The sequence below is a fragment of the Astatotilapia calliptera genome, chromosome 14 (genome assembly GCF_900246225.1).
Source record: "Astatotilapia calliptera chromosome 14, fAstCal1.2, whole genome shotgun sequence".
In the NCBI taxonomy this organism is placed as follows: Eukaryota; Metazoa; Chordata; class Actinopteri; order Cichliformes; family Cichlidae; genus Astatotilapia; species Astatotilapia calliptera.
This window is the reverse complement of record NC_039315.1, coordinates 36,851,547-36,865,697: the sequence shown is the minus strand read 5'-3', so window position 1 is coordinate 36,865,697 and position 14,151 is coordinate 36,851,547. Positions and strand designations below refer to the sequence as shown.

The 14,151-nt window shown below is 43.5% G+C and overlaps 1 protein-coding gene across 5 annotated transcripts; it reads left to right on the top strand.

Annotated features, from left to right (window-relative positions):
- The first annotated feature begins 54 nt into the window (after positions 1-54).
- Positions 55-11,013, top strand: LOC113036130 (aldehyde dehydrogenase, dimeric NADP-preferring-like). Of its 5 annotated transcripts, none has more exons than XM_026192227.1 (10): positions 55-326; positions 1,302-1,465; positions 1,559-1,790; positions 2,348-2,433; positions 3,294-3,502; positions 8,321-8,438; positions 8,542-8,683; positions 8,763-8,929; positions 9,019-9,118; positions 10,469-11,013. In XM_026192227.1, exons 2-10 carry the CDS (start codon positions 1,310-1,312, stop codon positions 10,780-10,782), a joined length of 1,524 nt encoding a protein of 507 aa, XP_026048012.1. In that variant the 5' UTR covers positions 55-326; positions 1,302-1,309; the 3' UTR covers positions 10,783-11,013. The 5 variants fall into 5 exon arrangements, with proteins under 5 accessions (XP_026048012.1, XP_026048009.1, XP_026048011.1 ...); XM_026192229.1 differs by lacking the exon at positions 55-326 and adding an exon at positions 459-551; XM_026192224.1 differs by having other exon boundaries at positions 1,302-1,790.
- Positions 11,014-14,151: the final 3,138 nt, after the last annotated feature.

The following is a 14,151-nucleotide window of genomic DNA, read 5'->3' as shown; positions in this document are numbered from 1 at the left end:
TCTGTTTCTTTGCACACCACTTGTCTGTGGTATATCATTAACATCACCCCAAGGCTGTAATAGAATGCCTGACTGAATGACTGCTATTAAGATGAGCCAAGCTGAAGTGGGGTGTGCACATGCGCACGACGCTATCGGTCTCAGTGAACTCGGACACGGTAACCAATCTACCCCGGTAAACTGATCCCAGAGCAGCGTGACCGATGAACACAGGACAATGCTGGGTGAGGGCGCTGGGTGAGGGAGGGATCCCGCAGCGCGTCCGTGAGATCACACGAGTGACGGACTGCAACTTATATCCGAGGAACAATTGCACCTGAGCTTCGGTAAGTTTCAGACTTTGACAGTGGGCGCCATGGTGAATTATCGGTGATCAATAACACGATTGATTAATTGTAAAATGACGAGCTGTGCGGCATTTAGCGGACAGAATCAGTTTTCTGTAGTGATGTGAGCTGTTCGTCCGATCCGCGAACACCAGCGGAGCGCTTCATTTTTATTTACTCATCTTTCAGGGAGTTTGCGTCAGTCAGCAAGCAACATACAGCCAGGTATTTTTCTCAGCGTGCAACAATTAAGACTTTATCACAGCACAGTTATTATCAGCTATGCAAACATGTGACAGTCTCAATAAAACACATGCATCATACAGGATACATGTTCTATTTGACTTCGTTTTGTCACGTACGTGTATTTTTAAATTTAGTGTGTTTATTTCTTCTAAAGTTCTTTATTTTAGGGAACTAAAGTATATTTTACGTTTCTTATTCCACTTTGTCACTGACATTATGTCAGTTATGACTGTAAGGCATGAAGTGTTCACTGCGTTTCGATGCCGGACACACTAACAGACTGCAAAGTGTCCACAGTAGTAACACGTGGGGCTGAAAATCTACCTTTGCCTGTTTTACGTGGATAAACTTCAGTTCATTTTCTCAGACGTGTCAGTTGTTTATCAAATCATTTGTTGTGTGTGTGTGTGTGTGTGTGTGTGTGCGTGTGTGTGTGTGGTGTCTCTTGCTTGTGCGCCTCGAGGCTGCTTTTTATTACTTTGCTGTCTGTCTGTAAAGCCTTTGATAATATTAAACTCGGTAACCTACAGTCGTCTGTTTTGCTCTTCAAATTGCTGAGAGTAAAACATTAGTTCGGCAGAGCGCACATGCTCACTCTAAGGTAAGCTAGGAGGGCAGACAGGCTTTCCTGGTGACAGCAGAAATGTTTGCAACACCTCTGCTAGAACGACAGCTTATCTGTGAACATTTGAGAGTCCTGTGGACAAACGCTTTTCTGTTCTCATGCAGGTGTGTGTATGGAGAGGCAGGCAGTGCAGCGGGCCAGGGAGGCCTTCCTGAGCGGCAGGACTCGACCTCTAGAGTTCAGACTGCAGCAGCTCCACGCCCTGCAGAGGATGATCGCTGAGAAAGAGACGGAGATAGCCACTGCTCTCAAACAGGACATCAACAGAGTTAGCAGACACGAGAGACTAAGAATAAGATGTGAAATACAATGTGTATATCGGGGCTCGTTTGCTTGCTTAACTGTGTTGGGTTTCCTGCAGAGTCAGTATGACACACCACTCCTGGAGCTGATTGGAATCGAGAACGAGATTAAGCTGGCTATTGAGAAGCTTGGAGAGTGGGCTGCTCCGCGACCGGCAGAAAAGAACCTCCTCACGATATCAGATGAGGTTTATATCCAGCCAGAGCCGCTGGGAGTCGTACTCATCATCGGGGCCTGGAACTACCCCTGGGGCCTTACTCTCATGCCACTTGTTGGCGCCATTGCTGCAGGTAGGGAGACACTCTCTCCACACCTGCGACAGTCACGTACCCCTGATAACAGCAGTCTGAGATGGCTTTGAGAAGGCACGGCCGCAACCCGGTGTCACAGTCACTGTGCTGTTTTCAGTTGTGTGCAGCTGGATTCTGTCATGTTAGACTTTATCAAACCCAAAATGTATTTTGTATTTCTAACAGATCTAACAAGGCAATCACCCACAGTGGGAATGTTTTACTCTACATAACATCCTCTTCTTTTAAATGTAGGTAAAAAAGTCAGCTGAGCTCCATGAAATACAGAAACAATCGATGTAACTGATAAACTGGTCCTAGTCAGAGTCCCAGCTGATCAGCTTGTCTCGGTACCAGACATGTCAGCTGACGGCTCAGAAACGCAGTCTTTGCTCCCTGTCGTTCAACTTTTGCAAAACCGATTCAAAAAATAAAATACTAATGGAAACAGAGTGCATCTGACTGCCTCTCTCTCTGCATTCTCAGCCTCCTACACGCCGGCTTTGCGTCACACGGTGATCTCATCCCGTTCATGGAAAACTGTTCTCTCTTTGCAGGGAACGCAGCTGTGGTGAAGCCATCGGAGCTCAGCGAGTGCTCGTCGCTGCTGCTCCGGGCTTTGCTGCCTCGCTATCTGGACAAGGTCTGAACACCAGGTCTATTGTTCATGCATTAAAGCCTTGAGCCATCATACTACAGTGCTTCAGACATTTAGACCCCAATGACACACAGGATTCAACGTTTGTTGCCATTTCGCTGAATATGCTGCTACAAAACAGGAATTTTTGCACATTAAATGTTTCAGATGATCAAAAAACAAAGTTCAATAGACAAAAATAACCAAAGCAATTACAAAATGCAGTTTTTAAATGATGATTTCATTTATTAAGGAAAAAAGCTCTGCAAACCTGCCCTGCTCTGTGGGAAAGGGTAACTTCGTCCTAAACCTAATAAACCTAATTCCAGTCAAGCGTTTGTGAGGTTCTACTGTTTCATGTCAGCCACGCTGGAGGGTTTTTGAGCACGAACAGTCATCCTGTTGAATCGTGAACTCTGACCTTAGCTGAGGAAAGTAGTCGTTCTGTAGATGCTGTTGTGGGTTCGTGGGTGTCCTCCTGGATGAGTTGCTGATGCAGACGCACAGATGTCAGTGATTTTGTTTCTAATCTGTTTCTTCAGATCATGGTGTGATGTGTTGCTTTTAGCCTACTTTACTTTGTGACTCGAGTTCTGTTTAAGTGATTTATTGATTCTTCAGGTCTGATAATCAGACATGAGTGTGCGAGCCTTTTCCACTTAATATATAATTTAAAACTGCATTTATTTGGTTTATCACTCTCTAATATTAGAATTTGTTTAATCTGAAACATGTAAGTGTGACCCCCCCTCCCCAGTAGAGATTTTCCCATCACTATATGTTTGGAAACATGACCTATATTACAGTCAGTTACTCTGTGCTTAATGTAAATAACTTATATATCAGTAAATGTGTTTGTTTTGCAGGATCTGTACCCAGTGGTGACAGGTAGTGTGTCAGAGACCCAGGAACTGCTGAGGCTCAGGTTTGACCACATCGTGTTCACGGGCAGCAGCACAGTGGCCAAACTGGTGATGGAAGCTGCAGCTCGTCACCTCACCCCGGTGACCCTGGAGCTGGGAGGGAAGAGCCCCTGCTACATCGACAAGAACTGCAACATCAGGGTCGCCTGCCGGTAATCCACATTTAGCCAAACGAAGTGAATTACAGCTGCTGACACGGGAATTTAAAAGTCTGATAATCAAAGCGGGCACAGAGGCGCTGACTGTGTCTGCAGGTACATATCAGGGTGACTGAAGCTCAGCGCAATAATAGCAGAACTTACAACCTTCTCCAAGCCCCAACAACGTACATTAATACTTCTGTATGTTTCAGTGGATGCTGGTATAGCACATGCACTTTTTAAATCACAACTCAGTAACTATCACTGAAACAGCCACTGTGACCTGGATACAACAAGAAACATGAAAACTCTTGAAAGCTGAATACAGTGGGGCAAAAAAGTATTTAGTCAGCCACCGATTGTGCAAGTTCCCCCACTTAAAATGATGACAGAGGTCAGTAATTTGCACCAGAGGTACACTTCAACTGTGAGAGACACAATGTGAAAAATAAATCCATGAATCCACATGGTAGGATTTGTAAAGAATTTATTCGTAAATCAGGGTGGAAAATAAGTATTTGGTCACCTCAAACAAGGAAAATCTCTGGCTCTCACAGACCTGTAACGTCTTCTGTAAGAAGCTTTTCTGTCCCCCACTCGTTACCTGTATGAATGGCACCTGTTTAAACTCATCATCTGTATAAAAGACACCTGTCCACAGCCTCAAACAGTCAGACTCCAAACTCCGCCATGGCCAAGACCAAAGAGCTTTCGAAGGACACCAGGAAAAGTATTGTAGACCTGCACCAGACTGGGAAGAGTGAATCTACAATAGGCAAGCAGCTTGGTGTGAAAAAATCAACTGTGGGAGCAATCATCAGAAAATGGAAGACATACAAGACCACTGATAATCTCCCACGATCTGGGGCTCCACGCAAGATCTCATCCCGTGGGGTCAAAATGATCATGAGAACGGTGAGCAAAGATCCCAGAACCACACGGGGGGACCTGGTGAATGACCTGCAGAGAGCTGGGACCAAAGTAACAAAGGTCACCATCAGTAACACACTACAACGGCAGGGAATCAAATCCCGCAGTGCCAGACGTGTTCCGCTGCTGAAGCCAGTGCATGTCCAGGCCCGTCTGAAGTTTGCCAGAGAGCACATGGATGATACAGCAGAGGATTGGGAGAATGTCATGTGGTCAGATGAAACCAAAGTAGAACTTTTTGGTATAAACTCAACTCGTCGTGTTTGGAGGAAGAAGAATACTGAGTTGCATCCCAAGAACACCATACCTACTGTGAAGCATGGGGGTGGAAACATCATGCTATGGGGCTGTTTTTCTGCCAAGGGGACAGGACGACTGATCCGTGTTAAGGACAGAATGAATGGGGCCATGTATCGTGAGATTTTGAGCCAAAACCTCCTTCCATCAGTGAGAACTTTGAAGATGAAACGAGGCTGGGTCTTCCAACATGACAATGATCCAAAACACACCGCCCGGGCAACAAAGGAGTGGCTCCGTAAGAAGCATTTGAAAGTCCTGGAGTGGCCTAGCCAGTCTCCAGACCTCAACCCCATAGAAAATCTGTGGCGGGAGTTGAAAGTCCGTGTTGCTCGGCGACAGCCCCAAAACATCACTGCTCTCGAGAAGATCTGCATGGAGGAATGGGCCAAAATACCAGCTACTGTGTGTGCAAACCTGGTAAAGACCTATAGTAAACGTTTGACCTCTGTTATTGCCAACAAAGGTTATGTTACAAAGTACTGAGTTTGTTGGGTCTAAACTCAGACCCCGCTGTATCCAGGACTTATTCCCATGAAAGAAAAACAAGGCAACAGTGTTCGATTGATTTCTTGCGCAAGGGAGGCCTCTCATCTGTGACCAGCACGTCGAAATGACCACAATGGTGGCCTCCTCTCGCCGCCTTTTTATTGACAAACTTCAAACAATAGTTTACAAAACACCTCCCCTTGCAACCCCCTTTGGTTACATAGACAAGGACTGTATGTAAATGTGTGTGTGTGTGTGTGTGTGTGTGTGTGTGTGTGTGTGTGTGTGTGTGTGTGTGTGTGTGTGTGTGTGTGTGTGTGTGTGTGTGTGTGTTTGTTTGTTTGTTCCTGCTGATCAAAGGGTCATAAAACCTAAAAGCAGGAACAACATCCTTGGTCATAAAGAGGGTAGTCTCCCCCACACCCAATGTATGGTTTACCATAGATAACACAGTCAAACCATACAAAGGGTGGGAAGTTCTACCAAACATCAAACAGACCTTCAAAAGGATGTTCCTGTGATAAAACACTTCAACCTTGCACCCAGAACCTCGAGAATCTGGGGATGGGAGGAAAGAAAGAATTCCTTTCACAGAGTTAAAAACAATAGACAAATGGTAAATATAAAAATGACAAATGTTTAACTATTTACTCTAACAGAGTTGTATTTTTGTTATTGACCAAATACTTATTTTCCACCCTGATTTACGAATCAATTCTTTACAAATCCTACCATGTGGATTCATGGATTTTTTTTTCACATTCTGTCTCTCACAGTTGAAGTGTACCTCTGGTGCAAATTACTGACCTCTGTCATCATTTTAAGTGGGGGAACTTGCACAATCGGTGGCTGACTAAATACTTTTTTGCCCCACTGTATATTAAAATGTTGGTTAAGAAATTCCTGAGTATAAAAATTCACATGGACATTTTGACTAACGTGACAAACATTGTTTGGTTTCAGTTCATAAATGTTAGGCCTTGATGTTTTATTGAGTAAATGAACTTAAACATACATTTGGTTTGGTTGCAGTTAAACAGAGCTTAGTTTGAGTCCTTTTCCTGTGCTTCAATTACAAGGACTCAAAAAGCTGGAAAATACAGGTCCTTAAACGCAGCACACTTTGACCCACTCTTCTGGAACTCCTGGGACTGAATTAAACTCCAACTCTGTCATTTAGTTAAATATGTCAAGCCTACTGTACAAAAAACAACAAACTCTTTATTGTAAGGACCGAAATAGAAAAGATCAAACTCACAGAAATGTCATGAACCATTCGATGTTACCAGAATCTGTTACATTCCCCTAAAAGGGTCCAGGAAAAGTAACAAAAGTGTGCGGGTCAGAAATAGGAGACAGGGCGGCAAAAGGGGTTAAATTCGAGAATTTTATTAAAGTTTCTACTAATAACTCAACTAACAGAGACGCACAAGCCGCTAGTGATGGCCCGCTTGAAGCTGACGCTCCGGTGCGTGCGTCAAAAAAATCAACACACTGCTTCAGAAGCTCTGCGTTGAAGCTTGACTCGTTTGGCCAGAGTCACGTGATCGGTGACGTCCGAAGCTTCATTTAGAGCCTAACTGCTTCGGTGTCTGATTCAATGGTTTAAAAGGAAGTGAATCATTCGTGGGATTTGTGGAGTGTTTTGATGGTGACAGCGAACCACTGATCATTCCACTGAGAGATTTGGAGCCAGCGAGGAATAAAGGAGGTTCTGTTGTGTGGGAGGATTTTGAGTTGATTTTTGTCGATCGGGTGGGTTTTCCAGCTTTGTGTTCTGGCCGTTTGCTTTTTGTTTTGTGCGTGTTTATTATATCTGAAAACGGGAAAAAGATAAAATGTCAAAAAATCTGCTTCCATAATATAAATATCATTAAATAACTTTAGAAAAACTTCCACTTGACTCTTTACATGTAATGTTGTAAAAATATATATTTTATTGTTTAATTAATCTGAAAATGTTAGTCTGCCAAATGTGCAGCAATTGAATTTCTTTATTCTCTTCAGCTGATAGTTTGTGGGGCCCAGGTAGACTGTATAACTGCATCTCTACCAGTTTCTCTGCACTCCAGCCTCCTCTGGGCCATGTGAAGGGATTTTCCTTAAGGCAGGAGAAATTATCTCCACGAAAAGGAACAGGTTCAGTCATCGCACACTAGAACAAATTCTCTTCTTAAATAAAAATGAGAAAGGGTTACCTTAAATGCATCATGTTTTTAATTTGCAAGTTCATAAGCATTTTCCTTTTCCATTTCACAATCAATTCTACCCCCAGGTCAAAAATATGTCTGGGAAATTTCCCTAATATAATATTATTTATAAATACACCCGTCTAGCGATTAATTGCATAAGTGCATGGAGGCAGGACCTCAGAGCAGAAGCATACTCCATAATGTGTTGTACATTATTATATGTATATTATATGTAACGTGGTATTTTTCAATTATTGTATTTACCAACATCAAGAAGTCACAAGCAAAGAAAGACCACACCATGGTGCATATTTAAACAAGAAGAGTTTACTGGTCAAAACTATTTATTAAACAAATAAAACACATTTTTTTAACCACCAAACAATACGCGTTCAAAGCAACACGACGGCGGCCCAATATCAGACAGAACTCCACTCTGTAGAGTGAGCAGTCATAATGAAGCAGTTGGTTTTATTTTGTGGATTCAAGCTGCTCTTTGTATTTTTGGCCACCAGATGTCACCAGAGAGGACTGTGTTGAAAAGCTTCGAGTAATGAACCGTTTTTCAATACAAGCTTCAGAAAGCTTCATTTGGCCATCACTACAAGCCGCTATCACCATTTAAATACCTTTAATTGCTGATGTGAGTCAGCTGTACAAAAGAAAAAGGCGGCACCTAAGGCAGGAGAGACGGTAGGACCCGCCCACACAGGTAACTTCAGGAGGAGGCCCTGCTGGGGCCGCAACAAATCTTTTCTCAGTTAAAAGGAAGTAAATGTCAAAGCAAGAAAAAGGTGTTTTTTTCCTTGTTTTTTTATTTTGGGGGGGATAGCTACACTCTCAATAAAATGAATAAAGGTCCTCTAAGAATGAACCAAAACACGAATATTGTAAAGTTGTTCTCCACCTGGTTTGTTTGCAGTCGTATCACGTGGGGGAAGTTCATCAACTGTGGGCAGACGTGCATCGCTCCAGACTACATTCTGTGTGAGCCGTGCATCCAGGGCCGAGTGGTGGAGTGCATCCGACAAACGCTTCTGGTAAAGCACCCAATAACCAAAGAGAATCACTGCGACATCGCTCATACAGGTGGAGCTGCACGGTGTGAAACCTTACTGAGACTACCTCTCTGCTCCATTCCAGGAGTTTTATGGTGCCGATCCAAAATGCTCACCTGACTACGGGCGAATTGTCAACCAGCGTCACTTCAACAGAATCATGGGGCTGATGGAGGGCTACACTCCTGTGGTGGGTGGACAGAGTGATTCCTCACAGCGCTACATTGGTAATGAAAATGCAGATTGAATCATGCGATGCAGATCCATCTGTGCTCTGTTTGATAAATGTTGATGTTGCACTGAAAGCCCCAACGGTGCTGAAGGACGTGCCGCCCCACTCCAGGCTGATGCAGGAGGAGATCTTCGGCCCCGTGCTGCCCATAGTTACAGTGAGTGACATGGACAATGCCATCACCTTCATCAACGAGAGAGAGAAGCCCCTGGCTCTGTACATCTTCTGCTCTGACAAGAAGGTGAGAAGGAACCATCTTTAAGTAGCTTTTAACGTTAGCAGCGTCCCTCGTGCTCGTCTTACAACGATTTCTTCTCACGTTTCTCACAGGCAATAAAAAAAATGATTGCGGAGACGACGAGCGGTGGCGTGACGGTCAACGACGTCATGATGCACTATACGCTCAACTCCCTCCCGTTCGGTGGCGTAGGTAGGAAGACTTCAAAGTGTGGCTTTGAAGTGGGAAAGCTTCACAAAATGTGACAACTTTAGACAAAGAAACACAACATCAGATGAAACAGTGTCAGCTAAACCATGATGTCAGATGACAGACAAAACTACAAACAATCAAAGATGGATGCAGCTAAACATTGTTTTTAAAAAGAAAGGGAGGCAGAGAAGCGGGTCCGAGTGTGATACCGCTTGCTCATTGGCTAACTTGTTGGTTACTGGACATGCCACGGACAGCCCTCCTATTCTTTGCGCTGTGTGTGTGTGTGTGTCCTGTCGCCTCCAGGAGCTCAGCTGCCACCCATTCATTCAGCAGTGAGTCAAGCTTGTGAAGAGCTGCTCAGTCAGTGAGCGGGCCAGCACTGAGTCGTGAACTTTTACTGTGTCAAGTCACATTTGTGTTACCTTTAAGCTACTAGTGAGTAGCTGTTATCTGCTGGCAGCAGAAGTGAACCTTTAACTTTAACCCATCTCCGTCTCCTTTCTCAGGATATTTGTGGGTGTTTTTCTTTGAGTCGAGTCCTTTTTAATAAAACTTGCTCCGTTTGGCGTTTTTCTGTGTGCGCTGTGGAGCAGTGAGCAAACATTCATCGACAGCTCCTGCAGATTTGAGAAAACTGTTCCACACATTTATTGGAACTACAGCTGATTCTGAGCTGATGCCTGTTGTGCTTAGTGAGCAAGACTTTCTTCATGAAGCCTGAATAAGAATACATTCAGGAGCTGAGATTACAAACAGTTAAAAGTGTTATATGAAGCAAATTATACTGGACAAGATTGAGATCAAATTTGAGTTCTGGAGAACACTGCCTATTTCAGTAATAGCATCTATCTTCATGTATCTTACTGAAACCTGGACTTCCCATGTGTAAGCTTGCCCTCCAACATTAAATGTGTTATTATTCAGCATCTCTGGCTGGAGGAGACGGCTGTGCTTGCAAGCTGGCTGGACATGTAGAGAGGACTGTCTGTCTGTCTCCGGGCTGTGTTGTAGTCTCCCTCATTTGAGTTAAAAAATGACCCTACAATCACAAACTGACCCACTGTGCAAATCTGTGGGCGAGCAATAAAACTATTCAAGCTAAGTGTTACATCATTCACACTACTAACATCAGCCAGTTCACCTTTTAAACCTTCAGTGATGTATGGGGACACATACACAATATTGGGGATCTTTACATCAGGAGCACATTTGCACTGTGATCACTGATGCAAGAAAAAGTCACTCTCACCCTGTTACAGTCCATGTGTGAGCACATACTGACAGCACAAATCACAAATGAAGCGCTCCTTTTAGAAGACACGACTGACTTGTGTGTCACCCCTCCAGGTCAGAGTGGTATGGGACGCTACCATGGCAAACACACCTTTGAGCAGCTGAGCCACCACAGGGCATGCATGGTCCGGTCACTGGGCATGGAGAGCGTTAACTTGGCCAGGTACCCTCCTCAGAACCGCCAGCGGGCACGCAGGGCTCGGATGGCCCTCACGTCGCCGCTGATTGACATGTCCAAGAGGACCCTGGTGTGGGCCATTCTTGCCACCATCATCGGCCTCGGTCTCCTCATCGCCCTGCTGGTCATCCTGCTCATTGCAGCGGGCCTCAACTGCACCTGCTGGTACTGGAGAGGCTTCTATAACTAGACACACTGTGACCTCGCTATGGAAGATCCTTCCAAAGAAACAAAAGTGCTTTTCACAGATGTTCATGATCAGATGAATCTTGTTTTATTGTTTCATAAAGATGAATAAAACAGTAACCTTTGGCTTGATCTATTATCTCTTTTATGAGCAGTGTGTGAATTGGATTCTATTTTTACAGTCGGTTAACATTCACTTTGTGAGGAAATATTGATGTAATTTGTTGTTTAAAATTAAAAGATGTGTTCTTAAAATGTAATATTCCATTTTTTTTCTTAAACCTTCATTTTATTTTGGCACAAAACTGAGCAAGTCTCCATCCTTTTACACTCTGTTACTATTGTGACCACAAGAGGGCACTATTGAGACAAATTAATTTAATATCTTCTTTTTGTTTTGGCTCTTCCCTTTAAGGGTCACTGCAGTGCCCCATCTGCCTCTGTATTGTCTCATCTTTAGCATCCTCTTCTGTAACCCCAGCTCTCTGCATGACTTCTTACATGAACCTTTTCTTTGGTGTTCCTTCTCTCTTCATGCATCCTTGGTTCAGTGTATTCACGATCCCTCTGCACATCTTAGCCTCGTCTCTCTAACTTTGTGTCCAAACCACTCAACCTGAGCTGTCCCTGTGATCTACTCATTTCTCATCTTGTCCATTCAGGACTCCCAAAGACAACCCAGATGTTGACTCTGGAGAGCAACTTTCACTCTTTCCTTCCAGTCTTTTTCTGAGTGATTCTGTCTCCAAACCATACATCATTAAAGCTACTGTGCAAAAGTGTTGCTCTACCCCTCGTTTACATTTTCTAGGAAAATAGGTGTGATTTAAACACGTGCAAACATACATGGAACTGCATCTTGTAAACCTAACTTTTCACTCTTGATGCTGTCCTGTCACAAATCAGCCCTGACACTCGTCTCCACCCACTCCACCCTGCCAGCACTCGCTTCTTCACCAGGATAGTTAACCTCAGGTATTTAAACTCATCTACCTTCAGTATCTCTAGTGCCTGGATGTTCACCTTTCTGCCTGCCTCCTTCTCATTCACTCTCATGCATTTTGTTACTTTGCTCTTCTACTTTGCACCTCTTCAGGCTCTTTTTTACCTGCCTGATCACAATGTCATCTGCAAACATGATCCTATCTCTCAGCCCTTCCACCACCACTGCAAAGAAGAAGCGGCTCAGACCCAATCCCCGATGTATTCCTGCCTCCACTCTAAACCCATCTGTTGTTCCTACCTTTCACCTCACCAGAGCCAACTCGCCCATCGCCGAGACCATTTCTGAAGAGCTTAGGTGAATCTCTTAGGGATCATGTCATGTCCTTGCTGGATTTCTTTCCTGTTTCTTAAGACATGACTACCAGATATGATTCAATGAGAACAGTTGCTCAAGAGCAGTCACAAAAACCCATCTGGCTTTTAAATTTAAACTGAGTTTAAACTCTTCTAGAACGACTGTAATCAACAGAATGCAGAGAGACAACCTCTATGACTTTAAGTCAACATACTGCGTTGAAGACAGAAGTTACAGTAGGGCAGGGTCATACGTTCTTGTAATATTAATTTGGACCACAAGATGGTGCAGCAGGTCAATGTAGCATGCAGTCTCGCTGCTACCAAATCACAACAACAGTCTCAAGGCGCTTTATATTGTAAGGTAGACCCTACAATAATAAGCCTGCAGTGCGAGAGTGAAGTGCTCTAATATGGTGATATGGTACTACAAGGTCATTTTGGATTAGCTGAAGGCTTTTCAGGGAGTTTTTAGGACTTCCTGATATTAATGAATTACAGTCGTCCAGCCTGGAAGTAATAGAGACAGGATATTTCTAACTTTAGAGATGTTGCACAAATGGAAGAAAGCATTCCTACACATTTGTTTAACATGTGCATTGAAGGACATATCCTGGCTCCAAGTTTCCATACTAAGACAAAAATCAGTATCTTTTACTGACAGTGCTAATATGGGTTCTTTCCTTCTTCTTGGAACGGCCTGTCTGAGGAATTCAGGCTCACACGATCAGTGACCTGATTTAAATCACTTCTAAAAGCTAATTTCACAGACTTGCTATGAAGTGATTCTGTTGCGTGTTGTCTTTGCTAACTTCCTGCCTCCAGTGCTTCATTATTTTCTATATATGTATGTTTTTGTAGCATCCCTGCCAAACAAAATACAAATGCTGAATATGATTAGTTCATTTAAACAGTGAACAGACTGATTCCTCTACAGCACTTTTCTACTATACAAAGCACTTAATACAACATCACACAAGCACTTTTTTCTGGGCTTAAGTGCTTTCTGTCTAACATTCACACACATCCATACTCTGATGGAAGCACTGGAGATCAACTTGGGGTTAGTATCTTACCTAAGCAGACTGGAGTAGCCTAACTAAAGCTGATTCTGATTAGTAGCTGACCTGCTCAACCTCCTGAACTACAGCCACCCACAGGTACAACTTCATAGCTTTAACCTACATGACACGGACTGTTAACAACATATGAGCGCAGAGGTTGTAGTTTACTGAAATCATACGATGTTTCTATACCAGATGGCAGCAGAGATCTTTGAGATGGTAGAGAGCCAGAACTGAGAATGGTGAATAAGTGTTCCATGTGTTCACATTTATAGGCTTTTATTTGGAGTTTTAAAGCTCCACATAAAAGTAATTCCACAAAATGTTCTTGTTAAAATGTCTCTGTAATCCTGAAAAGAGAAGAAAAGTGACTTGGACATGATGTTTGAACTGTCCTTCACATCGTCACACTCGTCTGATGAGTCTTCATGTAAGCAGTGAGAGTAGACTGAAAAGCTGAAAGAAGATGAAGATGGTTTTGCCTCTCAGGCTTGACAGGCTCTCTGTTAATATCATGTTGCATGATATTTCACTGCATCCATGGAAAACTTGCAGTGAATGTCTAGTTATACGTAAAAGTACAACAAGAGTTGTAGCACAGCTTGTTTAAGTCATTTAAGCTAGCACCCCATTAGCATTTGGATCCCCCTGCTCCCTCTGCTATGCTCTGCTAAGCTCTTAACTGACAGCTTTATCACCTAATAGGTCTGTGGATACTGAGCCCTTTAGCTCGTGAGCCAGCAAAAAGAAACAGTCGCCCTCTCAGCAGCCTGCCTCACTCACACAGGCAGCCTTCACTTTTTCCTGGAGGCCTCAATAACGTTGCGTAAGCATCGTATAGTGTATATACAGTCATTTATATAGTGGTGTAGAGTCACTCAGAGGAAAGCACTATTTACTTCCTACAGTTTTACCATATTTCAGATCTTTAAAAGCTTCATTCTGGACTTTTAAAGACGAGACAAGCGAAGCTGTCATGTGCGTTTGTAGTTTTGTTTTCCTTCATTAAC

Excerpts from the sequence above, each read along its gene's own strand:
- LOC113036130 (XM_026192224.1), top strand. The coding sequence starts at position 1,310 with ATGGAGAGGCAGGCAGTGCAGCGGGCCAGGGAGGCCTTCCTGAGCGGC. Across the intron at positions 8,930-9,018 it reads TCTTCTGCTCTGACAAGAAG|GCAATAAAAAAAATGATTGC; the intron begins GTGAGAAGGAAC and ends CGTTTCTCACAG. Across the intron at positions 9,119-10,468 it reads CCTCCCGTTCGGTGGCGTAG|GTCAGAGTGGTATGGGACGC; the intron begins GTAGGAAGACTT and ends TCACCCCTCCAG.